This window comes from Pyrus communis, chromosome 8, assembly GCF_963583255.1.
Source record: "Pyrus communis chromosome 8, drPyrComm1.1, whole genome shotgun sequence".
Classification (NCBI taxonomy): domain Eukaryota; kingdom Viridiplantae; phylum Streptophyta; class Magnoliopsida; order Rosales; family Rosaceae; genus Pyrus; species Pyrus communis.
Genome location: NC_084810.1, coordinates 10,719,031 through 10,732,460, shown reverse-complemented (window position 1 = coordinate 10,732,460; position 13,430 = coordinate 10,719,031). Strand labels below are relative to the sequence as shown.

At 36.3% G+C, this 13,430-nt stretch overlaps 1 protein-coding gene and 1 long non-coding RNA gene across 2 annotated transcripts; one reads left to right on the top strand and one right to left on the bottom strand.

Annotated features, from left to right (window-relative positions):
• Window positions 1-205: 205 nt before the first annotated feature.
• Window positions 206-5,662, top strand: LOC137742669 (uncharacterized). Its single transcript, XM_068482593.1, has 10 exons — window positions 206-758; window positions 1,021-1,095; window positions 1,458-1,511; window positions 1,881-1,959; window positions 2,057-2,184; window positions 2,464-2,547; window positions 3,007-3,090; window positions 3,282-3,433; window positions 4,034-4,184; window positions 4,955-5,662. The coding sequence occupies exons 1-10, from the start codon at window positions 216-218 to the stop codon at window positions 5,339-5,341; spliced, it is 1,737 nt and encodes a 578-aa protein (XP_068338694.1). The 5' UTR covers window positions 206-215; the 3' UTR covers window positions 5,342-5,662.
• A 1,071-nt stretch (window positions 5,663-6,733) lies between these two features.
• On the bottom strand, window positions 6,734-8,448 carry LOC137741546 (uncharacterized). Its single transcript, XR_011069315.1, has 3 exons — window positions 8,273-8,448; window positions 7,502-7,586; window positions 6,734-6,997 (listed from the first exon to the last, which is right to left on the bottom strand). It is a non-coding gene; the product is annotated as an uncharacterized lncRNA (long non-coding RNA).
• Window positions 8,449-13,430: the final 4,982 nt, after the last annotated feature.

Sequence of the window (13,430 nt, the reverse complement as noted above, 5' to 3'; positions counted from 1 at the left end):
AAACTAGTGACAGTACTATTTTCATTATCCCGTTTCTTAGTCTAACATTGCACCAAATGTTTCACTAAGTCAGTCCAGTTTAATCCTTAAAACTAGTCCAGTCCAAAATAGTATGCAACACTTGTGCAGCCCAAATGTTGCTAACCTTGGCCCAATAAACTCAGAACTCGTCTTTAAGCCCATTAATGACAGAAGAAATGAGAAACGCAGCTGCCATGGTCGTATGGCAATTGCTTCGCACCGTCTTATCTGGAAGCTCCTCCTCGTCATCCAGTGTTACAGCCATTTCCTCCCCTCCAAAACCAAAAACCCCAATTTCAAATCAGCACTCTTCCCCCAACCTCCACCTTCCGAAACGCTGTCGTTTACTGTATAATGTGTATGCTACGAAACCAATGGCGAGATTAATACCAATGGCCATGGCAGCCTCTCTACTCCCCCACATCACCTCCCACACTCTTCCTCTCAAACCCTATCTCTGGCCTTTTCCTCGCTCTCCAACCCCGACAACTCTCCTCTTCCTCAGACCCTTCTCTCTCTCCGCCCGCTCCGTCAACTGCTTCTCCGTCCCCCAAACTCCGCGCTCTCCAAACAGCTTCAATGGAGATGTTGGCCCTTACTTGTCCTGTTCTATGCCCCATCAGAGCCTTAAAGTCGCCGTCTTGCTTAGCGGTGGCGTCGATAGCAGTGTCGCCCTCCGCCTCCTCCATGCCGCCGGTCACTCCTGCACCGCCTTCTACCTCAAAATTTGGTTCCAAGTATGTTTGAATGAATCCCATTTTGACAGTTTTAGAAGAATTGGGAAATATTTTCTATTGGGTAGTGTAGAAACAGATAAAAATGTGGACTTGTTGGGTTATTGATTGGATTCGTTTCGTATTTCGGGTGTTCTGATTCAGCTGCCTCTGCTACTTTGTTAAAATTTTGATTATTTTGAGAATATAAATTAAAAAATAAAAATAAAAAAATAAAAAAAATAAAAAAAAAGCTGAGCTGCTTCTGATGTGTGGTTTTGTGTAGGAAGACTTTGAGAACTTTTGGTCAGAATGCCCATGGGAAGAAGACTTGAAGTATGCAAAAGCTGTCTGCAATCAGGTCACTTTATTTCACTTGCAATCTTCTTTAATTTCTAAACTATCAACATAAAGTGGGGTGAAAGTGATTTGATCTTTAATCTTATGTTTCCAAATGAGGCTTCACTCTGAGTGTTCACATTTTGTGGGGTGCTATGAGTTATAAACACAGACATGAGTGTTCACATTTGATCTTTAAATTTCTCTATCCTCATTTTTCATCCATCTGCCTTACATTTATGAGTAAAGAATCCCATATGTACACGTTTTTGGCAGAAACCTCTTGCTATTGTTTGTGATACAAGAAGTTTATCATGGTTTTCTTGGTATAGGCTATGCAAGCGGTGGCTCTTAACAACTGAAACTAATGACGTCTGTCTACAGGTTGAGGTCCCACTACAAGTTGTGCATTTGACGGATGAATATTGGAAGAATGTGGTATTCATTACTTTCCCTGTGCTTCAATCGTAGGTTATGTTCCAATTGTAGTCACTTCTGTACGTAGCCTTTTAGTAGTTATATCCTTGATGATTATATCTCACAACTGTTTAATATTCTATTATTTATTTCAGTTTTAAAACTTTATAATAGCATATGTGGGTTAGGCCAGTTGGTCAGCAGAGTGTTCTCAACCCTTGCACCCAAGTTTGATTTACCCTCCTGTAGTTTAGATTATTGCCATGTCACAAAAACAACAAAAAATCTTTAAATGGATAATTATTTTTTTGGCCAGTCTTCATTATCAGCTGCCTTCTCATTGGGTAACCGGAAGAAACTTTTGAAGTTTTTCTTCCCATCATGTTTCAGGTTTCCTACATTATTGAAGAGTATCAATGTGGCAGAACTCCTAACCCCGATGTTCTTTGCAATACAAGAATAAAATTTGGTATGCAATGAGTTGAATTTAAGATTTAGTTCTGACTCTTGTGATGCAGAATCCGACTTTTAGTTTTTTGTTTCTTCAAGTTTATGTTACTTTTCAGGTGCATTCATGGATTCCATCAACAGCATGAAGTTTGACTATGTGGCATCTGGGCATTACGCAAATGTTGTCCACCCATCTGCAAGTCAAACGGACAAAGATTCTGTTCTAGAACTCTCACAAGATATGGTACCTATATATGATACACCATTGACAACTTATATTTTCATCTTTTTGTCATTTTGGATTATCAATATTGGCTTGTTAAACTTGTTAAGTTTGAGATTATTTCATTTGATTCAAATAGGGTTTTTTGCTATGTAGACCTATATGTAAGTTTTGCTGTCATCATACATCATCATTTATATGTCTCTCTGTTATGATAAGCCTTGAAACATCATGGGATTGCATCTCATTTCCTGCTATATTTTTTTTTTTTTGTGCTGATTTTTCCTTCTGAATTTGTAGGTGAAGGATCAAACATACTTCCTTTCAAATCTTTCTCAGGCCCAGCTTAGGAGATTAATATTCCCACTTGGTTGTCTGTCAAAGGTCAGTGGTGGGTGCTATAGTTTGAATGCTATGCAATACTTCATTGGATACTTCCCTTAGCTAATTCTAAAATGTGCACATAATATTTCTTGAATCACAAATTTCAGCTGGGGAGTAAATTGTCTACAAAAATTTGAAAAGGCTCACTGTTGCTGTATTAAATTCTCCAATAATCTTATATAATACACGTTGAAATGAAGTGAATTGTTAACTTGTCAATAACAAACATTTCCACGGTTTCTCATTGCTACAAAAATAGCATTATTGTTGTGAATTTGTGAAAATATGTAATCTTTTATTTTGTAATTTGTAGTCTTTCCTTCGTTGTATTCTTTCTTTATGTTTGTAATCCTTTTAATTCATTTTTTGTTACTTTTCTTTCCACTCTGTAGACTCTTCAGTCTTCACTCTTGCATGTAATTCTTTATGCCGATTCCTTTTCTATGAATATTTCTGTAGGATGAAGTTCGCAAACTTGCAACAAAGTTTGATCTGCCTAACAAAGACAGAAAGGATTCACAAGGAATATGCTTTCTAGGGAAGGTATGTTTTGTGGAGCTCCCAACATTCCTACCCGTTTGCAGAAAATAATTTCATCCTTTGAATGGCACAACTACCTATATAGATGCCAAAATTTTGTATGGTAGCACGTGGAGTGGACATTTAAAATTCCTAACATCATTCACTCAGCCTTTTTTTTTTTTTTCTTTCTTTCTTTTTTTTTTTTTTAATAGATTAAGTTCAGTGAATTTATAGCGAGACACATAGGGGAGAAGGAAGGTGTCATATTGGAAGCTGAGTCAGGAGATTTCCTAGGAAATCATCGGGGGTTTTGGTTCTACACAATTGGTCAACGACAAGGTCTACGCCTCCCTGGAGGACCCTGGTACGCTGTCTTATTGTAATTGTTGGACCACTTCTAAGGTTTTCTGGTGGTACCTGTGTTGTTGTCGTTTTAATCCTAAAACTGGTCATTTGGGAATCAATAATTGGAATATTACAGTGTTTAACAGACTTAACTTTGTTATATTACCCAATAGTTTTAAATTGCTATATGGTTCTAAATTGAACATCAGTATTCCACTGTATATGATATATAGGATGATAATGACTTCTATATCATTATTTCCCTTTGACGTAGCTAGTAGCTACTAAAATCCTGTCAAATATTCCTACAAAATGTGATTGTGCCTTTGTAGCACGAATACTTTTGAAAGGTAAAATTCATTGCAAGCAAAGGTTTGCAATTTTTGGTTGAAAACATGAGACTACATTATGATATTGAAGCATGTTTGTATGATACCAAATATTTTTCCTTACATTTTTCAACTGTAGAAACTCAACCATGTAGGAAAGGTTGAGACATATGTGCACATTATCGGTATCCCTGTTTATTGAGAATCAGTGTATGAGCTTATGTTTGGGTCTACTTGTACCACTTCAAACAGGGTTTCAGCTTTACTGTCTGCTGTATCTTCTTTTGCAGGTATGTTGTTGAGAAGGATATAAAAAACAATGTCGTTTTTGTGTCAAGAAATTACTTTTCAGTTGACAAAAGAAGGCGCCTGTTTCGTGTAGGCTCCTTGAAATGGCTAAATGGTTTGTCCCCAAACCAGATCAATCAGCTAGAGTGCAAGGTACAAGGACGTTATAGGTTTTTCCTTATATTAGTTTTCAGAATGCAATACTATTGTTTTCCCGATGACTGTTTGTTGAGTAAATATTGGTCTAACTCTAAAATGACTTTTATAAATAATTTCCTTATTAATCTTGAACTCATACTTTCAATATTATCAATTAATGCACAACATGCATAGTGGCCACATTGTGGGTCCACTGCTACTACAATAAGAAATTATGTGTACAAATGAATGTAAACATTAACTACAGACCATACAGCATGATTCAAAACAAAAGGGGAAAAAAATTATCCGTACAAATGAATGTATCAAGTACATGTTTCTAGCCTAAAATTTTTACACGATTTTGTTACGTTTCGTTTGGTTTTTATTCTTTGCTTTTTAGTTGATCTTGTCTTTTCTTTTGAGTTTTGAAAACAAGACAGTTTTATGTTAGTGGCAGTCTCATAAGTAATGACTTTTGACTGTGGCATAGAAAACTTACCACTAGTTTTAGTTGTTTTCTCTGTCTTGTACTCCGTATCAAAGTCAGAACTTGCACCTGGAAGCGCTTACAACTTATTGTATCACCATCCATCAAATAAAGTCTTAAATCAAGTTGTGTTAGTTAGATGTAGACCAATTGTTATGTGTGTTTTTGGATGTCCACAAGTCTCACAAGGATGGGTTGTACAAGGAAAGCTTTGAATCGTGTTGTATGGTTTGTAGTTAATGTTTACTGTTTAGAATCCAAGTCGGAAGAAGCTGAAATGTTTTAAACCTTTCAGGTTAGGCATGGGCCTGCCTTTTGTAAGTGCAGCTTTATAATGGAACCTGGTGAAGATGGTCATGAAGATGTTGCAGTTGTCCACTTGTCTCAAGATGATCAAGGCCTGGCAGCTGGGCAGTTTGCGGCCTTTTACCAAGGAAGAACCTGCTTGGGCTCCGGTGTAATTTTGGAGTCTTGGGATGATCAAGGTTTTCCCGTGTGTGCAAGAGCCCATGAAATTGCAAGAATGGAAGATAAATCACTTCTCGGTAAACCAGTTAAGATAAAAGTAGAGCCAGAGAATCTTTTAAGAGAGTCTGGTGAGGTAGATGGCGTGGAACTTTGCGGAGGACTGAAAAATCCTGGAATTGCTGCTACTAAACAACCAATGCAGGTATCTCAATGAGAAGCAAAAACCCGATTCCTTGTAAATTGGCTGCGGAACTTATAGAGAAGTAGTTGCACATATTCTAGCGTTTTTACAAATGACTGTTCAATGTAGTGCTTCGGTCTTGCGATGATCCTCTGTTCATATGTTAGGAGTAGTAGTAGTAAAATTTGTTCAGCAGAGTTTGCATCGGTCATAAGGAGTTTTGGCCCTTGGTGCAGCAATTATTTTCAAGCAGTCTCTAATGTGAGTCCTTTGCCAAGGGCGGCATCGTAGTTTTCTTTCGTGTTTATGTATTGAATCCTGATTACTTGATCAAAGCTTCTTGAATTTTCTGAATTGAAACTTGTAATCTTTAAATCGTAATCCCATTCCGTCAGCCAATTCCGTTGGCAATTTGTTTTGGTTTTGTTAATGACATTGAAGGGCAACAAGAGAGCAGCAGAAGCACACCAACTTTCAAACCCAAGACCAAGAGGTGTCATGCAGGAGCTGGGCAGTTTCAGATGAAGCGTATGGAATGGAAATAAAGGAAATTTCGAATCTGTTTCGATTTCATGCTCTCATCCTATTCGGAGGAAAGTAAAATAAAGGGTATGAAAATTGGGACTAGAAGATCTCAGATGAGGATGAAAGTAAACTACATGGAATGGAAATTGGGACCCTCTGCAGGATCGATGGCAGGAGTGAAGGATTTGAGTTTGCAGTATGTTATGGATCTCCCGCAATCAAGCTCTCCGTTCTCACCGACGTGCGCGCAGACATTCCCGCTTCCGCTTGAAACAAAGGCAGGCCGCTTTGCCGAGTGTGTACGCGATGCAACCGTGCAGCGGGTCCTGTCTGTTCTCAGACTCACCTAGAGAGAGGGGAGAGAGAGGAGGTTAGGTGCTTTGACAGGGAATGGTAAGCAATCCTAGTTGATTGTTGGTGTGGCGCTCTAGCTCGATATATTTTTTGTGAATTAGTGCGACATGACAAATGCACACTTGTAACAGAAAATAACGTATTTGTCAAGGTTATATGGAGAGGAAAATGGTTTGGTTTTCTCTATTTTAATTGGAAATTTGCGGTTTTATTTCTGACTTTTAGATTGAATAAATTTAAGAAGAATGAAAGTATAGAATGCTAGAAAAAAAAAACTTTAATTTTTAGATTGAATAAAGTAAAAGAGAATGAAATTAACGGATGCCGAAGAAGAAAAAAGACATGCAAATATCACAAATGCTTTAATCTAGTTAGCTAAACACAAGTACTAAACTATTTCTGGAACTAACTATTTATGAAACTCAACACGAGTACACTATTTACGAAACTGACAACACGGGTACACTATTTATGAAATCGAAAACAGGTACACTATTTATGAAACTCAACATGAGTACACTATGTATGAAACTGAAAATGGGTACACTATTTATGAAATTGACTATTTATGAAACTCAACATGAGTACACTATTTATGAAATTGAAAATGGGTATGCTATTTCTGAAACTAACTATTTATGAAACTGAAAACAGGTAGGCTATTGGGTCTAGTGTAAGATCAAAGTCGTTAGCTCTTAGGTCTAGAGTCTTCGCTCCTTTCTTCTTCCTCCCCGGTCTGTCTAGGGAATGGTAACATCCAAGCATATCACTATCATGATGTTGTTGATGAACATGTTGGAGTCGAATAGCCTGAAATATGCATTTGACAACTTCGCAGTCGATTTCAACTTCAATGGACTAAAACTTGAGCTAAAAACTCACACCTCACCGAAATTTGTAAAAAGAAACGTAGATAGTATTGTATTTTTTTATTTATTGTTTTTGAAAATCATCCCTCAAGTTTTGATTGGATTTGGTAGACCCATCAAGCCTTCACACCATAAAAAAAAAAAAATCATCGTAAGAAGAAAAGAGAAATCATGCACTCCCAATTCATAAAAAAAAATAAAAAAAAAAATACAATCCCCCATTTATCCAAAAATAAAATAAAATAAAAATACATGGATGCACAAATACACAAAGACCACAAACAATTCATTAGAAGCATGGATGAATTTACATCAATGAAGCACTGATAATTTTGCATTTATTCTCTCAGCCACAAACATTACAGAGATTACATGACAAAGTCAAAAGTGAATCCAAAGCTACAGCACTGACAAAAGAAGGAAGGGATGAAGTTTTTCTGTTTACCTTATCATTCATGAATTTGCAAACCTCGAGATCATCGCTGTTTGTTTGTTCATCCAATCTGAAGCCATGGCCTAAAATCAAGGTCCTGTTGGAATATGTGGCCAAGTGGCCAACTCACATTCACTTTCGGCTCATAAAATAATAAGGTGGATAAAATCATTGTTGTTTTCCTTGTTTTGAGGAGAAAAGGAAAATGCTAGCTAGTAGCCTTATTATTTTATTTGTATTTGGTTGTTTTTAAAAGGGAATGAAGGGTGCAGCCGAGTGGAGAGGAAAAGAAGGAAGGGCACCATTTGTTTTTCAGCATTCCTTTTGTGAGAGCACCGAGAGTAGAGAAAAGTGAGGGAGCTCATTTGAGTTTTGGGAGCAAGAGAGAGTTGCAGAGAGAAATCTAGAGAGCTAGAGTTAAAGGTCTCTTGTGAAAGAACTCTTGGGGGTAGAGTGAGGTTCTTGGGAAAAATTCTGTGAGTGGGTGTATAAGGGATATGAGATTGAGTTATGTCGATTTAACTCATGTGTAACTTGTACTGTTTTTTCTCATAGTGAAGAGCAATATCTCTCCGAGGACGTAGGCAGGTTTTTGCCGAACCTCGTAAATTTCTCGGTGTCTTTATTTCTTATATTTTAAACTATTCAACTGTGGGTTTGTATGTTGGTGAAGATAATCAGCCAAGGCACAACAGGTCCTACACAGCAACAACATGCATGAGTAATATATTGAGCTTTTCATTCCAATTCTTTGAACAAAGATGAAGGATGGCAAATGCTTACCTTTGCGATATCGGAGAAAGGGATGGAGATGGTCCAGCTTAAGTTTTGGGGTTGCAAATTTGGTGAAGGATTGTTTGCAGTTTGAGCATCTTGAGGTGGCTCTGGTTGGTTGAAGGATGATTGAGGTAGGATTTGGTATTTGGACGGAGAAGAAGACAATTTTCCCCCAATTTCAGAGTTTGACGGAGAAGAAGATATAAAGGAAATAGACCAAATAAACGGGCCAAGACTTGACGTTAGGGGTAAATTCAGAAGCTCAATAAATTTTTTTTGCTTGGGCAAATTTTATTGGGCTGATTTGGTATTGAGTTTTGTTCTAAGCATTAAATAAAGTTAGTACATGGCTTTTGGTTAAAATTCAAAGTTTTGAAGCCATTTTCATTAGTTTTCTTTAAGATGATAAAAGCAAATATCAAAGGTGAAAGAAAACAATAAAAATAAAATTTTACCTATTTGGTTTGTTTATTCCATCAGGGAAATTTTTTCATAAGATAATTGAGTAGGTAATTTGTCACGTCAACTATTACTGTACAAGGTTGTCGATATTACACCATTGAAGATGTTTTATTGTTACTTTACCCGCTCTGGAACTATATTTGTAAAAGCGTCGGATTCGATCGGGTCATCCTTGATCTATATCTGAATTCATTTATAATCAATTTAACGGATTCAGTACCTATCAGATAATTGAATCTAGCTTGTCAAAATACCATTAGAAATCTCACTTTTTATTATATTTTTCAATTTTAAATTAAAAGTTTCACATGTTAAATAATAAGAAAATAAACTTAAATTACCATTAAACAAAAGTATAAATAATATTTTATATTAAATCGGATTAGATTATTATCTGAACGAATTAGCCTCAATCCATATTCGGATCTATTTACAATTGATTATCGAATTCAGATCCCTTTCGGAAAATTGGATTAGAAGTCAAGATCCATATCCTATTAATTTGAATTAGATCTAGGTCAAAATATGATCCATTAACAAGTCTTTTTCCATGTAAAATCATTATACATTGTATATTAGATGATTAGTACAAGGAGTATCAGATTCCTCGTACAGTCATACTACATGCAAATTGATCACAAGTCAGCAAGGTCGTGCTTATTCAAGGAGAGGTTTTTGTGTGAGGCACCAAATGTGGTGGGTCATGAGTATGGTATGAGAGGGAGTGGGACACAAAATAGGGTCGAGTGAACCTAGCAAAATCAGTGAGGGTAGGTAAATGGTGTTGGTTGCTAGGGTTTTTGCTTTGTGCTTTTTTGTTTTGAGCTCCAAACCTTGTGTTAGGCCGTTTGTTTGTGCTGCCTTGGAGATCCATATTTTTGTTGTGTGTTTCACCTGTAATTAGGGCTCTGTTTATGTTTTTGTTTTTTGTGCTAGCAATAAATTTCAGAGTAATTCCCAATTTAACTATCCTTAAGTTTTGTCAAAATTGCACTTTATTACATTTTATTTTTTTCTTCTCACTTTCATACCTAGAGTTTAATTTTCTTGTCACTTTCATACTTCTGTTAGGTCATTTATAATGAATCGGGTCGTAGAGCCATAGCACCATAGGGTCACCGGGGCATAGACCATGTTTTGGCCCAAAATGAGACAAAATCCAACTCTAATAGAGGGATGGGCCACAAAAAAGGGGACAACTAGGCCATTTCTCAACCCTTGGCCATTAGGTTGGGCAAAAGCGATAGCCCATGTTTTGGCCTGAAATGGTGGTCACCCACGTTTGATCTTAATCCAATGACGGTTGGTTATTCAACTTTTGTTGTTGTATTTTTTCCTTCATTGTTAGACCACCAACTGTAGGAGAAGGGGATGTGATTTGTAGGTATGATGGAAGAGAACAAGAGGACGAAAACGAGGCAATGAGCCATTTGTATATAATTAGATTGCTCACAGGTACCCGTTCATAAATTATAATGGAGCAAAGTTACTTGAGTATGTTGAATGACAAAGAAGACCGAACATCTTCTACAAGACCTGAGGAATTGGAACACGAACCACACGATACAAATTTTCCGAGGTCCGTTCGACATGAGGAAGAGAGATTTCGATGGGTTACGTTACGAACGGATAAAACATGTACATAGACCCTGCAAACTATTCATTTTGTTACTAAAAGAAATGCTAATAGAAGGTGGGAACTTCAACCTAACAAGAAAGTTAGCCGAGAGAACAACAGTGGTGCTCACCTAAGGTCCTCTTTTTTTTTACACCCTTCGATTAATCTGAAGGTGAATTAATCAATTCTATCACTCTAACAAACATTGGGGACGTGAATCAGCCATAGTTTAGTACTAAAGTGATTCTGAAAAAAATGGTTATAAAAAAAAACTAAGAGTTTTTTTATGTTTGGTAAACATTCGGCTTCAGCTTTTTTTCACAATTTTGGATGAAAAAAAACCAAAAACACAAAGCTGCAAAACCCAACTTTGAAAAATCAGTTTTTTTTATAAAAGTTTATCAAACACTATAATACTGTTTTTTTTTTTTTCAAAAACACTTTTACAAAAAAATTTACCAAACACTCTACTACTTTATTTCACAGCTGCTTATTCTCATAGCACAGCAGAAACAATTTTTTTTTCAATGGGAGTTTTAATGAAAAGCCGACGGTACTATTCACTTTAACGAAAAACCACATTTTTACACTAAAAAATCAATCATGTACTATTCACTTTAACGAAAAATCATATTTTTACACTAAAAAGTCAATTCTAGTACTATTCACTTTACGTTTTATTTTTTCCTTATCATTAAAACTCCAAGTTTTCATACCTAACAAACCAGCCCTCAGCCTCTTTCAATTCTATCACCAGCATTCCCATATTGAATCCCAATCAAAAGTCCCAACATCGTCGCCGCCAAATCTTCGTCCTCAGACAGTACATACCAAAAAACCCAACTTTTAAACCCATTACCCTCCATTGATTTCTTTGTGATGCTGCAATCAACTATCTCGTTTGCCCTTGAAGACCCATCTCGGTTTGTTCCTTCCCAATCACTCTCATAAGGCATATGGGCTGCTCTGCGAGGTTGGGCTTGAGCACGTCGACAGTGTTTAAATCGACGGAGGTGGTTTGTGTCTTCTTCTTGGGCACGGTGGCGGCAGTTGCAGAGAGTTGGGAACTCAACGAAGGGCGGCGTCGTCGGCTTGTAGCGCCCAGGTGCTGGGCTTGGCTGAAGGAGACACTCGCTGCCCTGAGGTAGGAGATAGAGGGGATGAAGGGGATAGAGGCATTCACTCCCTTTTTTTTAAAAAAATTATTATTTTGTTACGATGTAACAAGGATAATATCATATTATTGATTATTTCATTAATTTAAGTGTTTAAATGAAATAGGACCTCACAAGGTGAGCATTCCTGAGGAGAGCAATTTGGCAAAATTTGGAGAAAGGAATACGTGAATAGTGTGGAGAAACATAATAAGATAAAAGCAAATAGCGAAGGTGAGAGAAAATAATAAAATAGAATTATACCTACTTAGTTGGTCTATTCCTTCGGTGTAACTTTTTGACAAGAAAATTAAAAGGTAATTTGTCACGTTAATTATTATAGTACAATTTTTTTATTTTATTTGCTTACATCTTTGAAGATGTTTTATTGGTACTTTATAAGCTTTGGAACTAGACCTCTAAACGAGTTTGGATTCGGACTGGATCATCCTTAATCTATCCAGATTCATTTATAATCAGATTAACAAGTTCGGTACCTGTTCCCGATTATCGAATCTGATTTGTCGAAATATCATTAGTAGTCTCATTTTTAATTATATTTTTCTACTTTGAATTAAAAGTTTCACATGTTAAATAATAAGAAAACAAACTTAAATTATCATTAAACAAAAGTATAAATAATATGTTATACAAATTCGGGTCAAATAATTATTGGATCAAATTATCCTCAATCCATATTCAGATCCATTTACAATTGGACTATCGAATTCAGATCTTTTTCGGATAATCGGATTGGAAGTCACGATCCACATCCTATTAATTTTTTTGGATCAGATATGAGTCAAAATTTGATCCATTAACAGTTTTTTTTCATATCAAATCACTGTACAATGTATATTAGATTATCAGTACAAGGAGTATCAGATTCGTCGTATTGAGTGCAAATTGATCACAAATCAGCAAGGTCATCCCCATTCAAGAAGAGTTTTTTGTGTGAGACCACCATATATGATGGACCATAGGTGCGGTGTGAGAGGGAGACACAAAATAAGGTTGGGTGAACTTGGAAAAATCAATTGTGGTGGAGGGATCAAGATCCTCTCCTGATCTAAGGATGAGGATCCTCATGATCAAGAAGTGTGGACCGTTAGATATAAACGTGATTTTATCTCTCTCTTGACACATAGACACGTGGTCCAGCCTGGATACGAAAGAACTTTTCCCATTCATATCAAATCCCTCAACAGCCTCAATAAGAGGAATGCTAGCGAAGTGTGGGTTTAGAAAGGTAGATGGTGCCCCGACGGCCGCAAAAACAGTTAGATGCTAGGGGCTTTTTGCTTTGTGTTTTATTGTTTTGGGCTCCAAAACTCGTGTTGGGCTCTTTGTTTGTACTACTTTGGAGGTCCATAGTTTTGTTATGTGGTTCACTTGTAATTGGGCTTCTGTTTACATATATATTTTGTGTTCGTATTTAATTTTAGGGTAATTCTCATATTACTATCCTTAAATTTCGTCAAAATCGCACTTTTATTACGTTACATTTTTTTCATCTTACTTTCATACCTATAATTTGATTTTCTTGCCACTTTCATACTTTTGTTAGTCTTTTAGTTAACTCCTTCGTTAACTGATGAAGTGTCATAGTTTTTACCCTATCCAATATGTTATGTGTAGTGGTAAAATAAATAAATATTACAAATCAATTATTTACTTTCAAGAAGTCTAACCACCATTCTTCTCTCTTCTCTTTTTGAATTTTCTTGACACTTACTCACCTTCCAAGCACCTTTTCTTCTTTTAATTTTCTTCAATTTTCATCAACTTTTTTTGTTTTCCTTGAATATCTTCAATTTCTTAGTTTTCTACACTAATTACTTAATTTTTTTCCATTATCCGCACATCTACGGTTTCCTTTCCTCCTCCACCTACAATCTCACCTTCTCCATCTGCAAAATAAAAAAATAAT

Coding starts and splice junctions, on each gene's coding strand:
- LOC137742669 (XM_068482593.1), top strand. CDS start 216: ATGGTCGTATGGCAATTGCTTCGCACCGTCTTATCTGGAAGCTCCTCC. Junction 1,960..2,056: donor CAATACAAGAATAAAATTTG/GTATGCAATGAG, acceptor GTTACTTTTCAG/GTGCATTCATGGATTCCATC. Junction 2,185..2,463: donor TAGAACTCTCACAAGATATG/GTACCTATATAT, acceptor CTGAATTTGTAG/GTGAAGGATCAAACATACTT.